Source organism: Elephas maximus, chromosome 4 (assembly GCF_024166365.1).
Source record: "Elephas maximus indicus isolate mEleMax1 chromosome 4, mEleMax1 primary haplotype, whole genome shotgun sequence".
Lineage (NCBI taxonomy): Eukaryota > Metazoa > Chordata > Mammalia > Proboscidea > Elephantidae > Elephas > Elephas maximus.
The window spans coordinates 158,696,382-158,715,585 of record NC_064822.1 but is presented as its reverse complement, the minus strand read 5'-3'; the positions used below and the strand labels follow the sequence as shown (position 1 = coordinate 158,715,585).

The following is a 19,204-nucleotide window of genomic DNA, read 5'->3' as shown; positions in this document are numbered from 1 at the left end:
ATGTGTAAAGCAACTGAACAATTCCTTAAGGAAATAAATGAATATTTAAATAACAAAAATTATATAAATGTATTTTATTTTCCATTTCCCTTCAGACTAACTTTTTTTTAAAGAAATTGGTATTGTTATGACTCACAAAATAAACTTGCTTGTTGAGAAGTGGTGCTATTGTTACATCAATAATGCACGTATCTCCAAATACAGGAGTTAAACAATTCTACAAAGAAATGAAATGTATATTTTATAAATTGTGTTTACAATAACAATTATATTTTCCTTTTCATTTCTGACCAATCCAGTATAACTTCACATTCAATCCTCCCTTGTGGACCACACAAGAACGCGCCAGTGGCGCTGTAATCACATGACTCTTGACATATCTGGTCCTGTCGTGCCCAAAGCAAACAAAAACTTGTCTTCAGATTGACCATACCCTTGTATTTGTGTCATGCTCTTTGCCATCGCTCTCACCTTCAGTCAGGTATCAGCAGTAGTCCAACAAACTGTGAAGACAAGCATCAAAGGATGGAAATTGAATAAGCAAGTTTTTAAGCATTATTTCAAGACAAAAACACTTGTGGAGGTCTATGAAGAGGCCGCCAACAAACATCGGATGACGAATGAAATTATTTCTGCCTGCCTTGTAAGCACGATTTCTTTTGACTATCTCAGACCTGAGGAACAAAATTACATATTCTAAATAAATTTTTTTACTTACTAATTTTCAAATATAAATTTTTGTGTTAATGTCCAAATTCGAATGTAAATTTTATTTTATAAATTTTACGTGTATAAGTGTTAATTATTTTCATTTATTCAAATGTATTTGCTACGGTAGAACCAAATTTGAAAAGTGACATGATTTCACATCCAAGTAAAATGAAATGGCAACTAAGTGGAGTACATAAATGAAAGCTCACAAAAAGCGAAGAGAAAAGGATTTGTGAATTGTGAAAGACGATTCCAAAATTAACTTCCTGTTTAAAACGTAAGGAATCAGAAGAGACGTCTTCCATTGAATGCTCCAGTTCAATGCGTGCAAATCGTCACACTAGTGCCACTAGTGTTGAAATTACTAATAGCAATATGAATATAACAGAATTTTTCCAAATTCTGCATCCATGCCTTGTTGTAGTAAAAAAATTAATAATGGTGTAGAACGTGAAGCTATTTTAAAGTGAAGCTATTTTAGAATCTGAAATTGTCACATCCCATAAATAACAGAACTACAGATCCTGCTTTGTGAAATAATTTTTCTTTGAATGATGCCAATTTTTGGATCGAAAGAGGGTCATGTGATTGTCAGCATCACAGTGGACCATTTGAAAATTTGCGTTGAAAATTTCTGGATGGTAAACAAACAAGATTCTGTAGCCAGAATATATTTCTAGGGTACAAAGCTAATGGAGAAAATTATAAGAGCAAGTGGCTACTGTATGCTCCGTCAGCCAGTTATCTATATAGTTTTGTTTGCAAACTATTCAGTCTTAAATCATTTAATTTTTTATTTGTTATGGATGGATTTAGTGATCGGTGCAACTCAAATATGATTGAAAACAGTTCAATTCACAGAGATTGTATGTTGTCATATTTAAACTGAAGACAGGGTTTTGGCTTAACTCATGAAGTGGAAACACAAATTAATGAAGAATGTCAGTACTGGGAAACCATTTTGCAATGCATTGTTGCTGTCATTATAACAATCGCTGAACGTGGACTATCTTTTCGAGGACGAAATGAAGCCTTTGGGTCCCCACAAAATGGAAATTCTGGGAGTTTACTTGAATTTGTTGCTCGGTTTGATACGTTTTTTAGCAGGTCACATCTCAAAATATAACACAGAAAAGGGCAACCTATTGTATATGTCTAAAACAACGTGTGAAGAATTAATAAACTTAATAAGTGATAAAGTTCAACTATTTTTCAGTGAAGTAAGTATAGCCAGATATTTCAGTTTGTCTATAGATTCCACTCCTGATCATTCTCGTACAGATCAGCTAAGTGTGGTATTAAAATACGTATCTCCAACAGATGGAAAAGTTGTCAACCGATTTGTTGCATTTTTGTGAAAATAATGTGCTCCTTCTACATTTGTTTGCCAATTGCTCCCTTCCACTGCGAGATATTTTCATAAGTGCCACTACACCATTACATGCCGATATAAAAAAATCAGCATAGCATCCTTATGAAAATACCTCACAGGGAGAGGGAGAGGTTGGCAAACAAACGTAGAAGGTGTGCATTATTTGCATAAAAATACAGTATCGCTTTTGCTAGCTTAAAAATCATACTGGTGAAGAAATTGCAAACAAGTACTTTATTATTTACGAGAAGTTTGCAAAATTGATTTTTCTAAGTGCAGAGGCCAGTCCTATGATAGTGCTGCCAATATGGCAGAGTGTTATAAAGGCAAGCAACAGAAAATCTTAGAACGTAATGAATATGTCATTTTCATACCATGTGCTGTGCGTTCACTTAATCTTGCAGGGTGTAGTGCAATAGGTTGTCGTCCGGAAGCAGTGGTTTTTTTTTCCTACTGTTCAGTTACTCTACGTATTTTTTGTTGCCTCGCCTCTACTTGCCGACAGGGAGTTCTTAAAACGTATTTAGGCAATGATCAAGTATTAAAATGTCTTTCTAATACACATTGGGAAGCACATGCTGTAGCAACAAGCACAATCCTGGAATCGTACGCTGAGATTCTAGATGTCTTAGAAAATATTGCTGAAGACCGGACACGAAAGGGAGATAGCAAAAGAGAAGCTGAAAACATTGCCAACAAAATGCAAACACCAAAGTGTATATCTATGTTGGCTATGTGGAATAATATATTGCAGCATTTTCATTGGATGAGTCAAGCTCTCCAAGATCCAGAAGTAAATTTAAAGACATGCACAGATCTCTACCAGTCATTAACAAGGTATTTACATAACTGAAGAGAAGATCTTGAAAATGTTGAAAACAACAAAACAAATACTGCCAAATACTGATTATCGATAGCAGTTCACCGTTACAAAAACATTAGAGAGAAATAACTAAATATGGAAGTGCTCCAGAAGTATTGAGTGCCAGAGATCAATTTTGCGTAACCATACTACACCATCATTGACACATTTGAATCTTCCATGAAAAGAAGGGCAAAAGTGTACGAAGTTCTTTCAAATAGATTTTCCTTCTTAAACAATGTAGATGTGCCTGATGAAGAATGCATAAATGCATCCAAGAAATTAGTGGAGGCTTATCCGGATGATTTAAATGTAAACCTTCATGAAGAAGCTCGACAATTTCCTTCTTACATGAGAACTAAGTTTACAGATTCAGGAAAGACAAATTTTACTCATGTAGGCATGTATGATTCCACAACAGAAGCTAAAATACAGTGTGCATTTCCCAATGTTGAAATTGCTTTATACAGATTCCTAACTTTAATGATCACAAACGGCACAACAGAACGCTCATTTTTGTCACTAAATAGACTCAAAGACCTTCAGCATACAGCAATGATTCAAGAAAGACTCAATTCATTATCCTTATTATGTATGTAAGTAGATATTAATTGTGATGAAATCATTTAAGAATGTGTAAGAGCAAAGAATAGAAATAATGTTTTTAATTATAATATGTTAGAGATGAAAGATCTAAAAATAAAATACAGCAATGTGTTGCAATATTTGTTTTCTGATCATTAAATTTTCTTTTATGATATCTTTTTATTTGTTCATTTATAATTATAGCATTTATTATGAAAAAAGCATCAAAATTGAAGTGTAATCCATTTAAAGCAAAATTGGTGAAAGTCAAGTTTTCGTTCTGGGAGACTGACAGAACTTTGCATTGATTTTTATATTCAGTTTTACATTTTTACAACTAAGTTCACCGACTCATTTTCTTTGTTGTGAAATATGTGTGTCTTAGGCTGGGTTCTCTAGAGAAGCAAAACCAGGGAAGTGTATATATATCTATAGAGAGAGAGGGAGAGATTTATATCAAAGAAATAGCTCACACGGTTGTAGAAGGTGGAAAGCCCCAAGTCTGTGGGTCAGGTGTCAGGCTGAGGCTTCTTCTGACTCACACAGCTGCAGGGGCTGGTGAACCCAAGATCAGCAGATCAGACAGCAAGCCTTTGGCTCACAGTCTGCAAAGGCTGACAAATCCCAAGATAAGCAGGTAAGCTGCTAGCTGAAGTCCTAAGAACTGGAGGTCAGGTGCAGGATCCAGAGTGAGCAAAAGCCCCGAGCTTTGCCAGAAAGTCCATGTATATTAGATGCAGGCCACACCCTCGAGGAAACTCCCTTTCAGCTGATCGGCTGCTCATAGCAGATCTCATCATGGAGGTGATTACATCATTACATAGCTGCCAAACTACATCATAACTGCAAACCACTGCGAATCATGGCCCAGCCAAGTTGATACACAACCTTAACCATCACAATGAAGGATATCCTTTTTGTAGAATGTGGTATATGGTAAAAATCTCAGTACCCTGTATCCACTAAAAACTTTATAATCCAGTTTATCTCATTCCACTGAATGGCACGTACCACTTTTGCATTCAATCGCTAACATTATAGTTGCATTTAAAAAGAAGTTATGTCATGTATAGTTAAGACACACACACATGTACATACATGTGTATATATCTCACATATCCCATTTGAAAGCATAAGTAAGCAGAAGAGTAAGCATCAGATTATCAACATTTAGGGCCCTTACACACCTTAATCCAGCCCTGGTCACCAGGAGCAAGTTCCTTAACTCTCTGAATCTCAGGGTCCTCATTTCTAAAATAGGAATAATTCTCCTTGCAAAATTGTTGTGGGAGGTAAATAAGATTGTCTATGTAAAAGTGCTTTCTTTATGTTTTCAGTGTCAATGGATTGTACATATAGAAATTGTTGAATTGCTGTGTATATTTTCAACGACAACAAAAAAAATGAAAATAAATTATTAAAAAGAAAGTGCTTTCCTTATAAATTGTAGTGCTTGTGCAAATGAGGCACAGGTCCTGGCAGACAGTTAGGTAGCAATGAAAGGCTGTTGCATCTTTTCCTTAGTTTTTTGAAAAGCAACACAATGGCATAGCCTTCTCCCCCAAAACCAGGACACTATCATGCTTCATTTTAACGGCCCGGAGGCTCCTCTGAGGATAACTCCAATTGTTATGTTTAAAGAAACCATCTCTCTAATTTTGCCCTAAACACATGCCCTTTGCAGCTATTTCCTTTGCATCAATTTAAGTCTTATTGGAATCTGTAAGCAGGAGTTTCCTGGACAACTGCTCTGGGAAACCTCTTTTACTTTTTTTGGGAGTGGGTGAGGGGGTGAATAACTACCACTTGAATAACCTCTCAGCCTCCTACTGATTTCAGTGGTTCAGTTCATTTCTCACTGGACCTTCCACCAATACTTTCCCATCCTCCTCTGAAGGACACCTCATGCAAGCTTTTGTTTGCTGCCCAGGTCCCCTTAACCAGGCCCATATGCCCATCTCACAGCAACTGAGTATGGGCTGATAAAGACTTGCAGTTGCACCCTTCTCTGGAGAATTGCGCTTCACCAAAAGGAGGCACCTTTCCCAGAAATGTTTGGGACATTTTTCTCTCTCCCTGGGGCAGCCCACAGCCAATGGCCAGCCAATACCAGTAAAAACCAGTTACAGTTGAGTCTATTCCAACTCACGGTGACCCAACGTGTTTCAGAGTAGAACTGCGCTCCATAGGGTTTTCAATGGCTATGATCGTTCAGAAGTAGATTGCCAGGCTTTTCTTCTGAGGTGCTCTGGACGGATTTGAACCGCCAACCATCCAGTTCATAATAAAGTGCTTAACTGGTTGTACCACCCAGGCTATCTTGGCTAGCCAATAGGGAAACAAAAGCCTATCCCCTTTACCTCAAGTTGGGACAACTTTGTGTTGCCAATCACCCACCAGAGCTTCTCAGGGGACCAGGCCGAGGCTACAATCACCTTTTGCCTAGCTTCTCCTCTGCCCTATTCTGCTTCACTCATGCCCTTAAAGGTATCACCAAAGAGCCTTCCCTCAACACACCACTTGCACACGAGCCTCTTCTCCAGCTCTACTTCAGGGATCCTAACCTAAAACACACCTGTAGCTTTCTACTCCCTACAGACATCTTTGAATCTTTTATGTGCCTTCTTGGACTGAGAGTTCCTTGAGAAATAATTCTGTGTCTAATTTATCTTTGTCTTCCTGTTTCCTGTAACCCCTAGTATAATGACTTGTACATATAAAATTCTCGGTAAATTTTGTGGAATGAGTATTTCGTATTTTGAAATCATTTACATGAATTTTGTTGTTGTTATGGCAACCCCAGGTATAATAGCCATCTTTATGATCATTGGTATGTATGAGTGCATTGTTACGGCCATTGTGTCAATCCATCTCACTGAGGGTTTCCCTCAGCTTTGCTGGCCCTCCAATTTACCAAACATGATCGGTCCCTCCTGATAACATGTCCAAAGTGAGCAAGTCGAAGTCTCAATGTTCTGATTTATAGGATTTTCATTGGCTAATTTTCAGAAGTAGATCACCTGGCCTTTCTTCTCAGTCTTAGTCTGAAAGCTCCACTAAAACCTGTCCACCATGACTGACCCTGCTGGTATTTTAAATACCGGTGGCATAACTTCCAGCATTATAGCAACACAGAAGCCACCACAGTAGAACAGACAGACAGACAGGTGGTGGTTTACATGGCTGTTGTTGTTAGGTACAGTCAAGTCGATTCCAACTCATAGTGACCTCATGCCAGGCAGGGTTAAATGACTGACTTGTTTTCTGTAATTCCTGTTCTGCACTCCCCAGAACCTGGCACACAAACAGTTCAATTCTCCACCCCTGAAGATGAAGGCAAAGGACTTCAGAAACTGCTGGAGAATAGGCCCCTGTGGAAATACCTCCAGGCTACTGGCATTCCTGCCTGTTGCCAGAGACACAGAAGGCTGTTCAGAGCCTCGAGTGTTTTTGTTCTTTCCAATTCTCTGCCCGATCAAGTTAAACAGTCCCTATGAGTAAATAAATGTGGCAAAGATAAAACAAATATTTTTTTCCAATTGTATTGGTTCATTCCTTGTGTGGGTTCAGATGGGGGAAAACCAGAATGTTTTGATTAAATCAGCCATTGCCATCAAACGATTTGCTTGTTTACTAACGGGCTGTCATATTTCTTGTCATTATCTACCAAAGTGTGAATTCTTGGTATTGTTGATACGACTGCTCTGAATAGGAAAATGGCAAGGTTCCTTAACCTAATGTTCTCTCTGTGTTGCAAAGTGTAAAAACAACAAATCAAAAAGTAACGGGCAAAACACAACCCTGTACAGAGAAGAGAAGCACGTGGGCTCTCTCTGTGACCCTTCCAGGGGCCTTTCTGTACAGGGGGTGGGGGGAAGGGCAGTGGTGGTTCGGTGGTAGAATTCTTGCCTTCCATGCAGGAGAACTGGGTTCGATTCCTGGCCAGTGCACCTCATGTGCAACCACTAGTGTTTGTCAGTGGATTCTGGCATGTTGCTATGATGCTGAACAGTTTTCAGTACAGCTTCCAACAGACATGGACGAGGAAAAAAGACCTGGTGATCTACTTCCAAAAATCAGCCAGTAAAAATACTATGGATCACAATGGTCCAATCTGCAACCAATCATAGGGATGGCACAGGACCGGGCAGCCTTTCATTCCGTTGTGCTTGAGTCGCCATGAGTTAGGGCCAGCTTGCTGACAGCTAACAACAACTTCTCTTTCATGGGAAAGGAAAAAATAGCTACATAAAAAAGGTGATTTCAAAGATATCTGTAAAAATTTTTTAAAGACGTTTCCAGAAAGTTATGAAGATTGGGAAGATTTACTCCCATTTCCTACATACACGCTGGCTTCATGGGTGGGTAATCTGTGCAAGCACAGGGCCCCACACTTAGAAAGTCCCCATGCTTGGATTAACGCTCTGCTCTTGAAGTTCGTAATATTTTTGAGCAAGGGACCCCCGCATTCTCATTTTGCCCTGGGTACTGCAGATTACCTAGCCAGTCCTGCATACCCATGCTATATTTATGGTCCTAGATGGTGAAAATTAATGCTCAGAATGGTGACCCTGAAGCCTGTAGGTTCCTGAGTGATCCAAGATTCAATTACAATGTCCATGTTCTTTCATTCATTCAACATGTTTATTGAGTGTCATTACTATTCTAGGTTTTAAGGATAAAGCCCTTGTCTTAGAGTTCTCTAGAGAAACAAAATCTATGTAGATACACCCATAATGATTGGTCCAAGGAAAGTTGGAGTTATGTTAACAGGCACACACACACACACATAGAGAGAGAGGGAATGAAAGAGATATACTTCAAGGAATTGGCTCAAGTTATGGTGAGGGGCTGGCAAGTCCAAAATCCATAAGCCAGGTGACAGGTTAGAGACTTTTGCTTGCTCACACAATTCAGGGGGAGGGAAGGCAGCTGACAAGTCCAAAATCCATAGGACATGTAACAGGCTAGAGATTCCTACAGGCTTGTGTCCCGAAGTCTACAGGTCAGGTGATGGGAAGAATGCAGATAGAGTTCCGCAAAAATATCTATTTATAGCCTGGAGGCAGAACACACCATAAAGAAACTCCCTTTTAAACTGATTGAGTGATTCCACCACATTGTTGTTATTATTAGGTGCCGTCGAGTCAGTTTCAACTCATAGTGGCCCCACAGAACGAAACCCTTAGTCCTGCACAATTCTCACAATCGTTGTTATGCTTGAGCCCATAGTTTCGGCTACCGTGTCAATCCATCTCATTGAGGGTCTTCCTCTTTTTTCTTGACCCTCTACTTTACCAAGCATGATGTCCTTCTCTAGGGCCTGGTCCCTCCTGATAACGTGTCCAAAGCGTGTAAGACAAAGTCTCACCATCCTTGCTTCTAATGAGCACTCTGGCTGTGCTTCTTCCAAGAGAGATTTATTCCTTCTTCTGGCAGTCCGTGATACATTCAATGCTCTTCACCAATGCCATAATTCAAAAGCATCACTTTTTCTTCGGGTCTTCCTTATTCATTGTTCAGCTTTCACATGCATATGAAGTGACTGAAAACACCATGGCTTGGGTCAGGCTCACCGTAAAGTGACATCTTTGCTTTTTAACACTTTAAACAGATCTTTTGCAACAGGTTTGCCCAATGTAATGCATCCTTTGATCCCTTGACTGCTGCTTCTATGGATGTTGATTGTGAATCCGAGTAAAATGAAATCCTTGGCAACTTCAATCTTTTCTCTCTTTATCAGGATGTTGCTTATCGGTCCAGTTGTGAGGATTTTTGTTTTCTTTATGTTGAGGTGTAATCCATACTGAAGGCTGTGGTCTTTGATCTTCATCAGTAAGTTCTTCAAGTCATCTTTACTTTCAGCAAGCAAAGTTGTGTTATTTACATATTCTAGGTTGTTAATGAGTCTTCCTCCAATCCTAATGCCCCATTCTTCTTCATATAGTCCAGCTCCTTGGATTATTTGCTCAGCATGCAGATTAAATAAGCATGGTGAAAGGATACAACCCTGACATACACGTTTCCTGATTTTAAATCACACGGAGTCCCTTTGTTCTGTTCAAACAACTGAATCTTGGTCTAAGTACAGGTTCCTCAACGAGCACAATTAAGTGCTCTAGAATTTCATTCTTTGAAATGTTATCCATAATTTGTAGAGATCCACACAGTTGAATGCCTTTGCAAAGTCAATAAAACACATATAAACATCTTTCTGGTATTCTCTGTTTTCAGCCAAGATCCATCTCACATCGGCAGTGATATCCCTTGTTCCACGTCCTCCTCTGAATCCGGCTTGAATTTCTGGCAGTTCCTTTCTGATGTACTGCTGCAACTACTTTTGAATGATCTTCAGCAAAATTTTACTTTCATGTGATGTTAATGATATTATTCGATAATTTCCACATTCAGTTGGATTACCTTTCTTTGGAAGGGGCACAAATATGAATCTCTTCCAGTGGGCTGGCCAAGTAGCTGCCTTCCAAATTTCTTGGCACAGACAAGTGACCGCTTTCCATGCTGCATCGGTTTGTTGAAACATCTTAATTGGTATTCCCACAATTCCTGGAGCCTTGTTTTTCACCAATGCCTTCGGGGCAGTACCATTGGTTCTTGATCATATGTTACCTCCTGAAATGGTTGAACGTCAACCAGTTCTTTTTGGTACAGTGACTCTGTTTATTCCTTCCATCTTCTTTTGATGCTTCCTGCGTCGTTCGATATTTTGCCCATAAAATCCTTCAATTTTGCAACTCGAGGCTTGAATTTTTTCTTCAGTTCTTTCAGCTTGAGAAATGCCGAGTGTATTCTTCCTTTTGGTTTCCTATCTTCAGATCTTTGCACATGTCGTTATAACATTTTGCTTGAGCTGCCTTTCAAAATCTTCTCTTCAGCTAGTTTACTTCATCATTTCTTCCTTTTGCTTTAGCTACTCTACATTCAAAGCAACTTTCAGAGTCTCTCTTGACATCCATTTTGGTCTTTTGTTTCTTTTCTGTCTTTTTAAAGACATCTTGCTTTCTTCATATATGATGTTCTTGATGTCATTCCACAACTCGTTTGGTCTTTGGTTATTAGTGTTCAATGCATCAAATTTATTCTTGAGATGGTCTCTAAATTTCAGTGGGGAACACTCAAGGTCATACTTTGGCTTTTGTGGACTCGTTCTAATTTTCTTCAGCTTCAACTCGAACTTACATATGAGCAATTGAGGTCTATTTCAGAGTCGGCCTCTGGCCTTGTTGTGACTGATAATATTGAACTTTTCCATTGTCTCTTTCCACAAATGTAGTCAATTTGATTCCTGTGTATTCCATCACTGAAGGTCTACACGTATAGTCACCGTTCATGTTGGTGAAAAAAAGGTATTTACAATGAAGAAACCTTTGGTCTTGCAAAATTCTATCATCCGATCTCCGGCATTGTTTCTATCACCAAGGCCATATTTTCCAGCTACCAATCCTTCTTTGTCTCCAACTTTCACATTTCGACCACCAGTAATTGTCAATGTATCCTGATTGGATGTTTGATCAGTTTCAGACTGCAGAAGTTGGTAAAAATCTTCAATTTTTTCTTCTTTGGCCTTAGTGGTTGGTGTTTAAATTTGAATAATAGTCATGCTAACTGGCCTTCCTTGTAGGCGTATGGATATTATTCTGTCATTGACAGTGTTGTACTTCAGGATAGATCTTGAAATGTTCTTTTTGATGATAAATGCAATGTCATTCCTCTTCAATTTGTCACTCCCGGCATAGTATAGTAAACCATATGATTGTCTGATTCAAAATGGCCAATACCAGTCCATTTCAGCTCACTAATGTCTAGAATATTGATTTTCATGCATTCTATTTTATTTTTGACAATTTCCAATTTTCCTAGATTCATACTTCATACATTCCACATTTGGATTATCAATGGATGTGTGCAGCTGTTTCTTAACATTTTGAATCTTACCTCATCAGCAAATGAAGGTCCCAAAAGCTTGACTTCATCCATGTCATTTAGGTTGACTCTGCTTTGAGGAGACAGCTATTCCCCAGTTGTGTTTTGAGTGGCTTCCAATCTGAGGGGCTCATCTTCTGGCACTATATCAGACAAAATTCATAAGGTTTTCACTGGCTTATTTTTTCAGAAGTAGACTGCCAGGCCCTTTTTCCTAGTCTGTCTTAGTCTGGAAGCTCAGCTGAAACCTGTCCAGCAAGGGTGACCTTGCTGGTATTTGAAATACCAGTGGCAAAGCTTCCAGTATCACAGCAACATGCAAGCCACCACAGTACAACAAACTGACAGGCATGTGGTGGACGGAAGGTCATTACATTACATTACATCATATCATATTACATTACATTACATTACAGAACAGCAACTAGAGTAATATCTGGCCAAATCACTGGAAACCATAGCGTAGCCAAGGTGACAGATAAAATTAACCATTACAGCCGTGAAGCTACCAGACCTGCTCTCCTGGTGTTTACGTTGTGCCACACTTCCTTCATCTGTCACAACAGATAACATTCACATATCAGCTATCATCTGGACATCAGCTGCAGACACTTATATCAGAGTGCACCAGATAATGTATGTCAGGGTTTGCACACCAATCCAGCAGCCCACAGGAGCTCCATCCTTCCCAGTTTCTTTCTCTCAAGAAAGTAAATCAGAATGCAAGTGAGTCAGAGTGATACTATTAGGGAGGTAGTCTTAAACCCACTCTGATTTGTGAAAATAGTAAATCTTTCATAAACTTTGCTATTTTGAATATTATTCTAGTCTCTAAAATGACAAAAAGATTCACGTTAAAAAGGTTTTCAACCATAAAGACTGAAGTCAAAGGACATTACTAAGAAATAACACTGCCAATTAGAATATTAAAAATGGCTAGATGCCATCTATTAAAAGATGCCCCCAACTTCAGAAATGTTAAAATTGGAGGATGTGGTACAATGAATCCATTTTATGTGGCCTTTCTAGCCATGGTCCTGTAACTCCCACAGAATGATTGCCTGGGGCAATGGAAATAGAGTGATTTATAGACTACTGAAGGGATTGGATTGGTCAGGTCATGGTCCTGCTGGGAGGACCAGGCCTTGATATTGACAAGGAGTAGGGTTGTATAAATGTCAACCCCACGGAGGTTCAGGGGGACCTCACTACCATCAGAAAGAGTCTGGAGTACAACGCATTCCTTGGGCCTGTGGTCCTCGCACTGAGAACCTGCTAGACCCAGAAAAGAGAGCTGTAACATTGAAGACGGCATGAGACAGCAAGAGACAGTGGTGGTGGGCTTTCTAGCCCACAGAGTGAAGTGGCTACAGTGGGCTTGCTGGCTCACAGAATAAGACCTGAGCACCTTCGGGCAGAAGGCTTGCCAGCAGGGATAAAAGAGCTATAACACTTTCCCTTGCAAGGCAGAGGCCTAAGTGTACCCCGTGCACAGGTAGTCTCAGAAGATCCTGTGCAAGGGTCTTCCTACAGCAGGGTGGAAGCCTCCGGGCAGGAGGCTTGCCAGTGTAGGTAAAAGAACTGTAACACTTGCTTGTGCAGGGTAAGAAGGGCCTGAGTATGCTGTGTGCAGGGATTGCATGCCTCCCCTCCTGGGTATCCGGGACACAGGTAGCATGGCAGTAAGAGAGCCCCATAGGCCTGAGTAGTATGGTAGGAGCCAGAGACAGAGGTGAGGTGAACACAGCATCTGACCCGAACCATAGTGTGCCTGCCCAGCAGCATAAGAATGGACATGGGTAATTTGGCGAAGGCACACTGATCTCCTTTTGAGAATCTGTTGCTGTTCACTGTTTACTTTCTATAAATAATAGTAATGGCTTTCACTTTGCCAACCCTGTGTAAGTATTTCGTGTATCTGGCTCAATCACAGATGAACGTAGCACCCACAGAATAGTCAATGCCAGTGGGTGTACGTGTTTCATTTCTAGCAGTCTAATGGCGGCCTGAAAGTTTGAGGCACAGCCTGTCTGCACGTACAATGCAGATAGACAGACATGTACATATAAAAGACTTTATATAATGAGATACAGAATATGGATGCTGGGAGGAAGAAGCTCTTTCTCCTGGAATCACTGAGCTGAGAAGATGTAAATGTGGAGTTGTGATCATACCTACCCCCTTTACACTGCATGGAGGAAGCAAGTCTGCAAAAGAAGAGAACAAGCCAACACCCAAAAGGAAATGGAACTCAAAAATGGACAGAGAAAGAAGGAGGGTGGACTAGCTGTGCTACCAGGCTTCTGTCCTTTTATTCTTAAACTATTTGGAATTCCTGATGAAAAAAAAAAAGTTGCCATCAAGTTGATTCTGACTCATGGTGACCCCATGTATGTTGGAATAGAATTGTGCTCCATAGCGTTTTCAATGGCTGATTTTTTGGAAGTAGATCATCAGGCATCTCTTGTGAAGCACCTGTGGGTGGACCCAACCACCAACATTTTGGTTAGCAGCCAAGCACGTTAAACATTTGTAGCACCCAGGAACTCCCTGATGAATATACTGCCGCCACCCAATTATCTCCAGTATGCCCAGTATGTAGATGACTTGACCATCCATCATGTTATCCAAATCACCCTTCGTCCCTTCCTCTCTCAACACTCCCACATTTAACAAATAAGAAAGGTTACTTTTCTTTCATTCTCTTAAACATCTTTCCAATTCTTCCATTTCTCTCCATCTGCTCCTCCACTACCTACCTGTCTACTGTCTCCCTTCACTGCACCACTGGGACAGCCTCCTAACTGAGCCCCCTGGCTTTAGTTATGACCCATCTCATTCATGCTCCACACTGCAAAGTGGCCTTTTCAAATCCAAGTAAGGATATGTGACATCCCTACTGAAAATCCTTCAGGTGTTCCCACTGTCCCTCCACAATATGGCTCAGGCCTACCTCCTCAGCTTCCTTCAGTCACATTGAATATTTTTTCTGCTTTAGACCTTTAAATGTACTTTTCCCTGCCTTGGGTGTTCTTTATAAGGTACTCCTGACTAACATGTATTAATCCTTCAGTTCAATTTAAACATCAAGTCTTCAAGAAGTATTCCCTGATCCCCTAGACCAGGTTGGGTACTCTAGCTTCACTGAATGCTTCCCCAGTTTCTATGGCCCCTTCATCATTATGCTTGTAAAAATATGATGTTTCCTGTACCTTTTTATGTCTGGGGATATAATGAAATCTTGTTTGCACTCAAATCTTTAGAATAATAAATGCCATCTTCTTTAGGTATTAGTAAGAGACAGGTGAGGAACCTTGGGTGAGATGGTTAAGTGCTTGGTTGCCAATCAAAAGGCTGGTGGTTCGAACCCAACCCAGCAGCTCTTCAGGAGAAAGACCTGGTGGTTTGCTCCCATAAAGATTCCAAAACAAGAAAACCAAACCCATCACCACTGAGACTATTCCAGTGCATAGCGACCCTACAGGACAGAGTAGAACCGCCTCATAGGGTTTCCAAGGAGTGGCTGGTGGATTCGAACTGCCAACCTGTTGGTTAGCACCCAAGCTTCTTAACAACTGTACCACCATTACAGCCTAGAAATCCCAATGCGGACAGTTCTACTTTGTCACATAGTGTTGCTATGAGGAGAAATCAAGTCGACGGCACCTAACAGGAGACAGACTCACTTTGGGGGTACTTGGTGGGTTAAGCATTTGTGCCAAAATGGTAATTATCTTCCAAATGACTGTCAGTCCCCTCCTAGGATGAGCCTCTGCCCAGTGGACAGCACGGCAGAGCATCCCTCCTTTGTAATGAATGAATTAACTTGCAAAGATTCAGTGTGTAACAACTTAAAATGGTTACCACCACCATCACCTCTAGAGGCAGATTGGGCTAGACGATCAAAAACCCTTACCCACTGTAGTAGGTTAAACTGTGCCTCCTCCCTGAAAAAAATATGCCTATGTCCTAACATCTGGGGCCTGGGACTGTGACCTTATTTGGAAACTAGATGTAATTAAGTTAAGGGCCTTGAGATGAGATCATTCTGGCTTAGGGCGGACCCTAAATGTAATGACTAGTGTCCTCATAAGGGAGAAGACACACAGAGCAGAAGGTGATGTAAAGATGGACACAGAGATTGGAGTGATGAGTCTACAAGCCAAGGAATACCAAGGATTGCTGGCAGCCACCAGAAGCTAGGAGAGGCATGGAAAGTATTCTTCCTCAGAGCCGCTAGCCCTGCTGACACCTGGATATTGGACTTCTGACCTCAAGAACTGTGAGAGAATAAAATTCTGTTGTTCTAAGCCACCTAGTTTGTGGTAATCTGTTAAAGCAGCCCTAGGAATCTAGTATACCCATCTTCCATTCTAATGGGGGTACCCTGCTTAAGAGGTCTGACCTAAGCATAAAAAACAAGTTGCCATTAAGCCAACTTTGACTCTGGCAACCCCATGTGTATCATAGCACTATGATCCAAAGGGTTTTCAATGGCTAATATTTGGGGAGTAGATTGCCAGGCCTTTCTTCCAAGACACCTCTGGGTGGACTTGAACCTCCAATCTTTCAGTTAGCAGCTGAGCGCTTTGACCATTTACACCACCCAGGGACTCTGACCTAAGGTATGGAAAACGAGAAATTTCAAATCTCCCTCAGGGTAGGCCTGGCTGCTTGAAAAAAGTCCAGTTACTGTTTTTTTAGTGCCTGAGGTCTTAGGGCACTCTCTGGTGGATAACAAAAAAAAAAAAATTTATTGCCACCAAGTCAATTTCAACTGCTAGAGACTCTTTAGGACACAGTAGAACCGCCGCATAGGGTTTCCAAGGCTGTAAATCTGTACGTAAGCAGACTGCCACATCTTTCTCCTGCAAAGGGACTGGTGGGTTGGAACCACTGACCCTTCCCTTAACAGCCAAGCACTTAACCACCTTATCACCAGGGCTCTTTCTCTGGTGGATAGAGGGCAGAATTTCTTTGTTTATTAAATCAAGAAAAAAAATTTAGTTCCCCTGACCAGCTCCTTTCCCAGAAAGATTAAAATTAATTTCTGGTGACAAGTACTGATAGCAGATTTCCTTGCTTGCTTTTGTAATACCAGTGATGTCACAGAACCTCCATCGCTGTAGAAAATTATTCTTCTAGGTGGTTGTGATGACATCAACAATTACAAGGAAAGAAAAGCAAAAAACAAAACCGGAAATTCTGAGCTCAGTTGTTAACTGATAAATGAAGGAGGAACTAGTTTTCAGTAAGTTTCCCTAACTAAGCAGCATTCTCCATGACTTGGCTTTATTATTTTATTTATTGGTTTGCATAATCTCACTTGTACTTGTCCCTGTCAGAAAGCTTACTCCCAGTAAATCGAAGGCTCTATCCCCTCACTTTGGTGGGAGCCCCAGTTCACACTGCCTCACATTAACAGAGGGGCATAAAACATCTGGGCAAAGTGCAAGAAGAGAATTAACAACAACAACAAAAAAGGAAGAAATGAATGTGCAGGTGGCCCATAAGCATTTGAGCCGGGCAATCTCACTAATAATAATTTTAAAAGAAACGCAAATACAATCAACAATAAGCTATTTTTTACCCAGCATATTCACAGAGATTGAAAAGAATCATACCCAGATCTGTCAAAGGTTAAGGAAACACTCATGTACCATTGTTGGGGAGCCCTGGTGACAGAATGGTTAAGAGCTTAGCTGCTAACCAAAAGGTTGGTGGTTCGAATCCACCAGCCACTCCTGTAGGGTCGCTCTGTCCTATAGGGTCGCTATGAGTATGTCGTGGATTCAATTGTGTCCCCCAAAAATATGTGTATCAATTTGACTAGGCCATGATCCCCAGTATTGTGTGATTGTCCATCATTTTGTCATCTGATGTGATTTTCCTATGTGTTGTAAATCCTCTATGATGTTGATGAGGTGGGATAGGTGGCAGTTATGTTATTGAGGCAGGACTCAATCTACAAGATTGGATTGTGTCTTGAGCCAATCTCGAGATATAAAAGAGAGAAGCAAGCAAAGAGTCAGGGGTCCATAGGCAGCATCAGGAGCACAGCGTGTCCTTTGGACCCAGGGTTCCTGTGCAGAAAAGCTCCTAGGCCACAAGAAGGTTGATGAGAAGGACCTTCCTCCAGAGCTGACAGAGAGAGAAAGCCTTCCCCTAGAGCTGATGCCCCAAATTTGGACTTCTACCCTACTAGGCTCTGAGAAAATAAACTTTTGTTTGTTAAAGTCATCCACTTGTGGTATTTCTGTTACAGCAGCACTAGACAAGCAAGACAGAGTAGGAATTGACTTGAAGGCAACGGTTTTATTTTGTTTTGTTTTACCATTATTGGGAGCACAGACACCAACACGTCTGTAGGGCAGTTTGGCAGTATCAAGACATAAAGTGAGCATCCCCTTGGGCCCCACAATTCCATTTCTGAGAACTTACCCTAAGGGGATAATCAAACAAGCACAAAACAGAGGGTAGTGTGGATGCCCGGGCAACACTGTACATAACAATAGAAAATTGGAAGCAGCTTCAATGTCCATCAGCTGGGAGCAAGTTAAGTAAATTATAGTACATACATACATTGGGATACAACCTAGACTTTAGAGTGAGGATGACCTATATTTAAGGTCATGAAAAAGTGTTTACAGTAAGATGTTGTATGAAAAAAAGCAGGTGTCAGAACATCATATAGAGTATGATTCCAATTACGTACAATTAATGAGTAAATTCATATATTTCCGAGGAAGGATATTTACCAAAATCTTAATTGATGTTATCTCTGGGTGGTGGACTTTCAATTTATTTATTTATTTTTTAAATTGTACTTTAGGTGAAGTTTATAGCTTAAGTTAGCTTCTCATACAAAAATTTATACACACATTGTTGTGTAACACTAGTTACTATCTCAATTTATTTTTGCTAATGTTTATTAAGGCAGCTTATTATGTGTCAGGCATGCTTTTAAATACTTTTCATGTATTACTTCATTTAATAATCTGTATTGTTTGTATTTTTTTTAATCATTTTTTCCCCAAAACTATGAAGCAATTTTTTTATCCCTTCAGTTCTTACACATGTACAGCCCCTGTTTCCTAAAGTTCCACAACCTTGGGACCAGCAAGAGCTTGAAACTACTCCATAGAGATCCCATCCAGTTTAAGTCTCTGGGTGGTGCAAATGGTTAATGTTCTTGGCTGCTAACCAAAAGGTTGAAGATTTGAGTCCACCCAGAAATGCCTCAGAAGAAAGGTCTGGCAATCTGTTTCTGAAAAATCAACCACTGAAAACCCTATGGAGCACAGTTCTATTCTAGTCAGTTCTACTCTCACACACATGAGGTCACCATGAGTCAGGATCAATTCCATGGCAACTGGGTTTTTTTGGTTTTACATTTCACACACATATGCATACACACACAAATAAACACACACACAAATTGAAGTTCCTCCATTGCTGTTGGAGTGTTGCTTTTTGTTTGTTTGTTTGATTGTTTTCAAGGCCCACCCCTCCTTTGATCAACTATGGATAAAGTGAGTGTGTAATGTAATCCTTTTTAATCTACATTCTTACTCCTAATCCTATCCCATAGGCAACCCTTCTAATCTGTTTAATTAGCATCATTTTGTTTCTATATGTTCTTGAAAAACGTGTGTTGTTGTTTGGTAGGCTTGTCTTATTAGTTTACATAGAGAGTTTTGTGTTTTTTATCTTATTCCAGTGTCCTCCCTGCC

The 19,204-nt window shown here is 40.3% G+C and overlaps 1 protein-coding gene across 1 annotated transcript in view; it reads right to left on the bottom strand.

The window, feature by feature from the left end:
- Positions 1 to 288: 288 nt before the first annotated feature.
- Positions 289 to 19,204, bottom strand: part of MRPL42 (mitochondrial ribosomal protein L42) — a 107,670-nt gene continuing 88,754 nt past the window's right edge. The window contains exon 6 of the mRNA XM_049884076.1: positions 289 to 503. Within this exon, the coding sequence (XP_049740033.1) occupies positions 485 to 503 (19 nt within the window). The 3' untranslated portion in view covers positions 289 to 484. The remainder of the gene's footprint in view (positions 504 to 19,204) is intronic.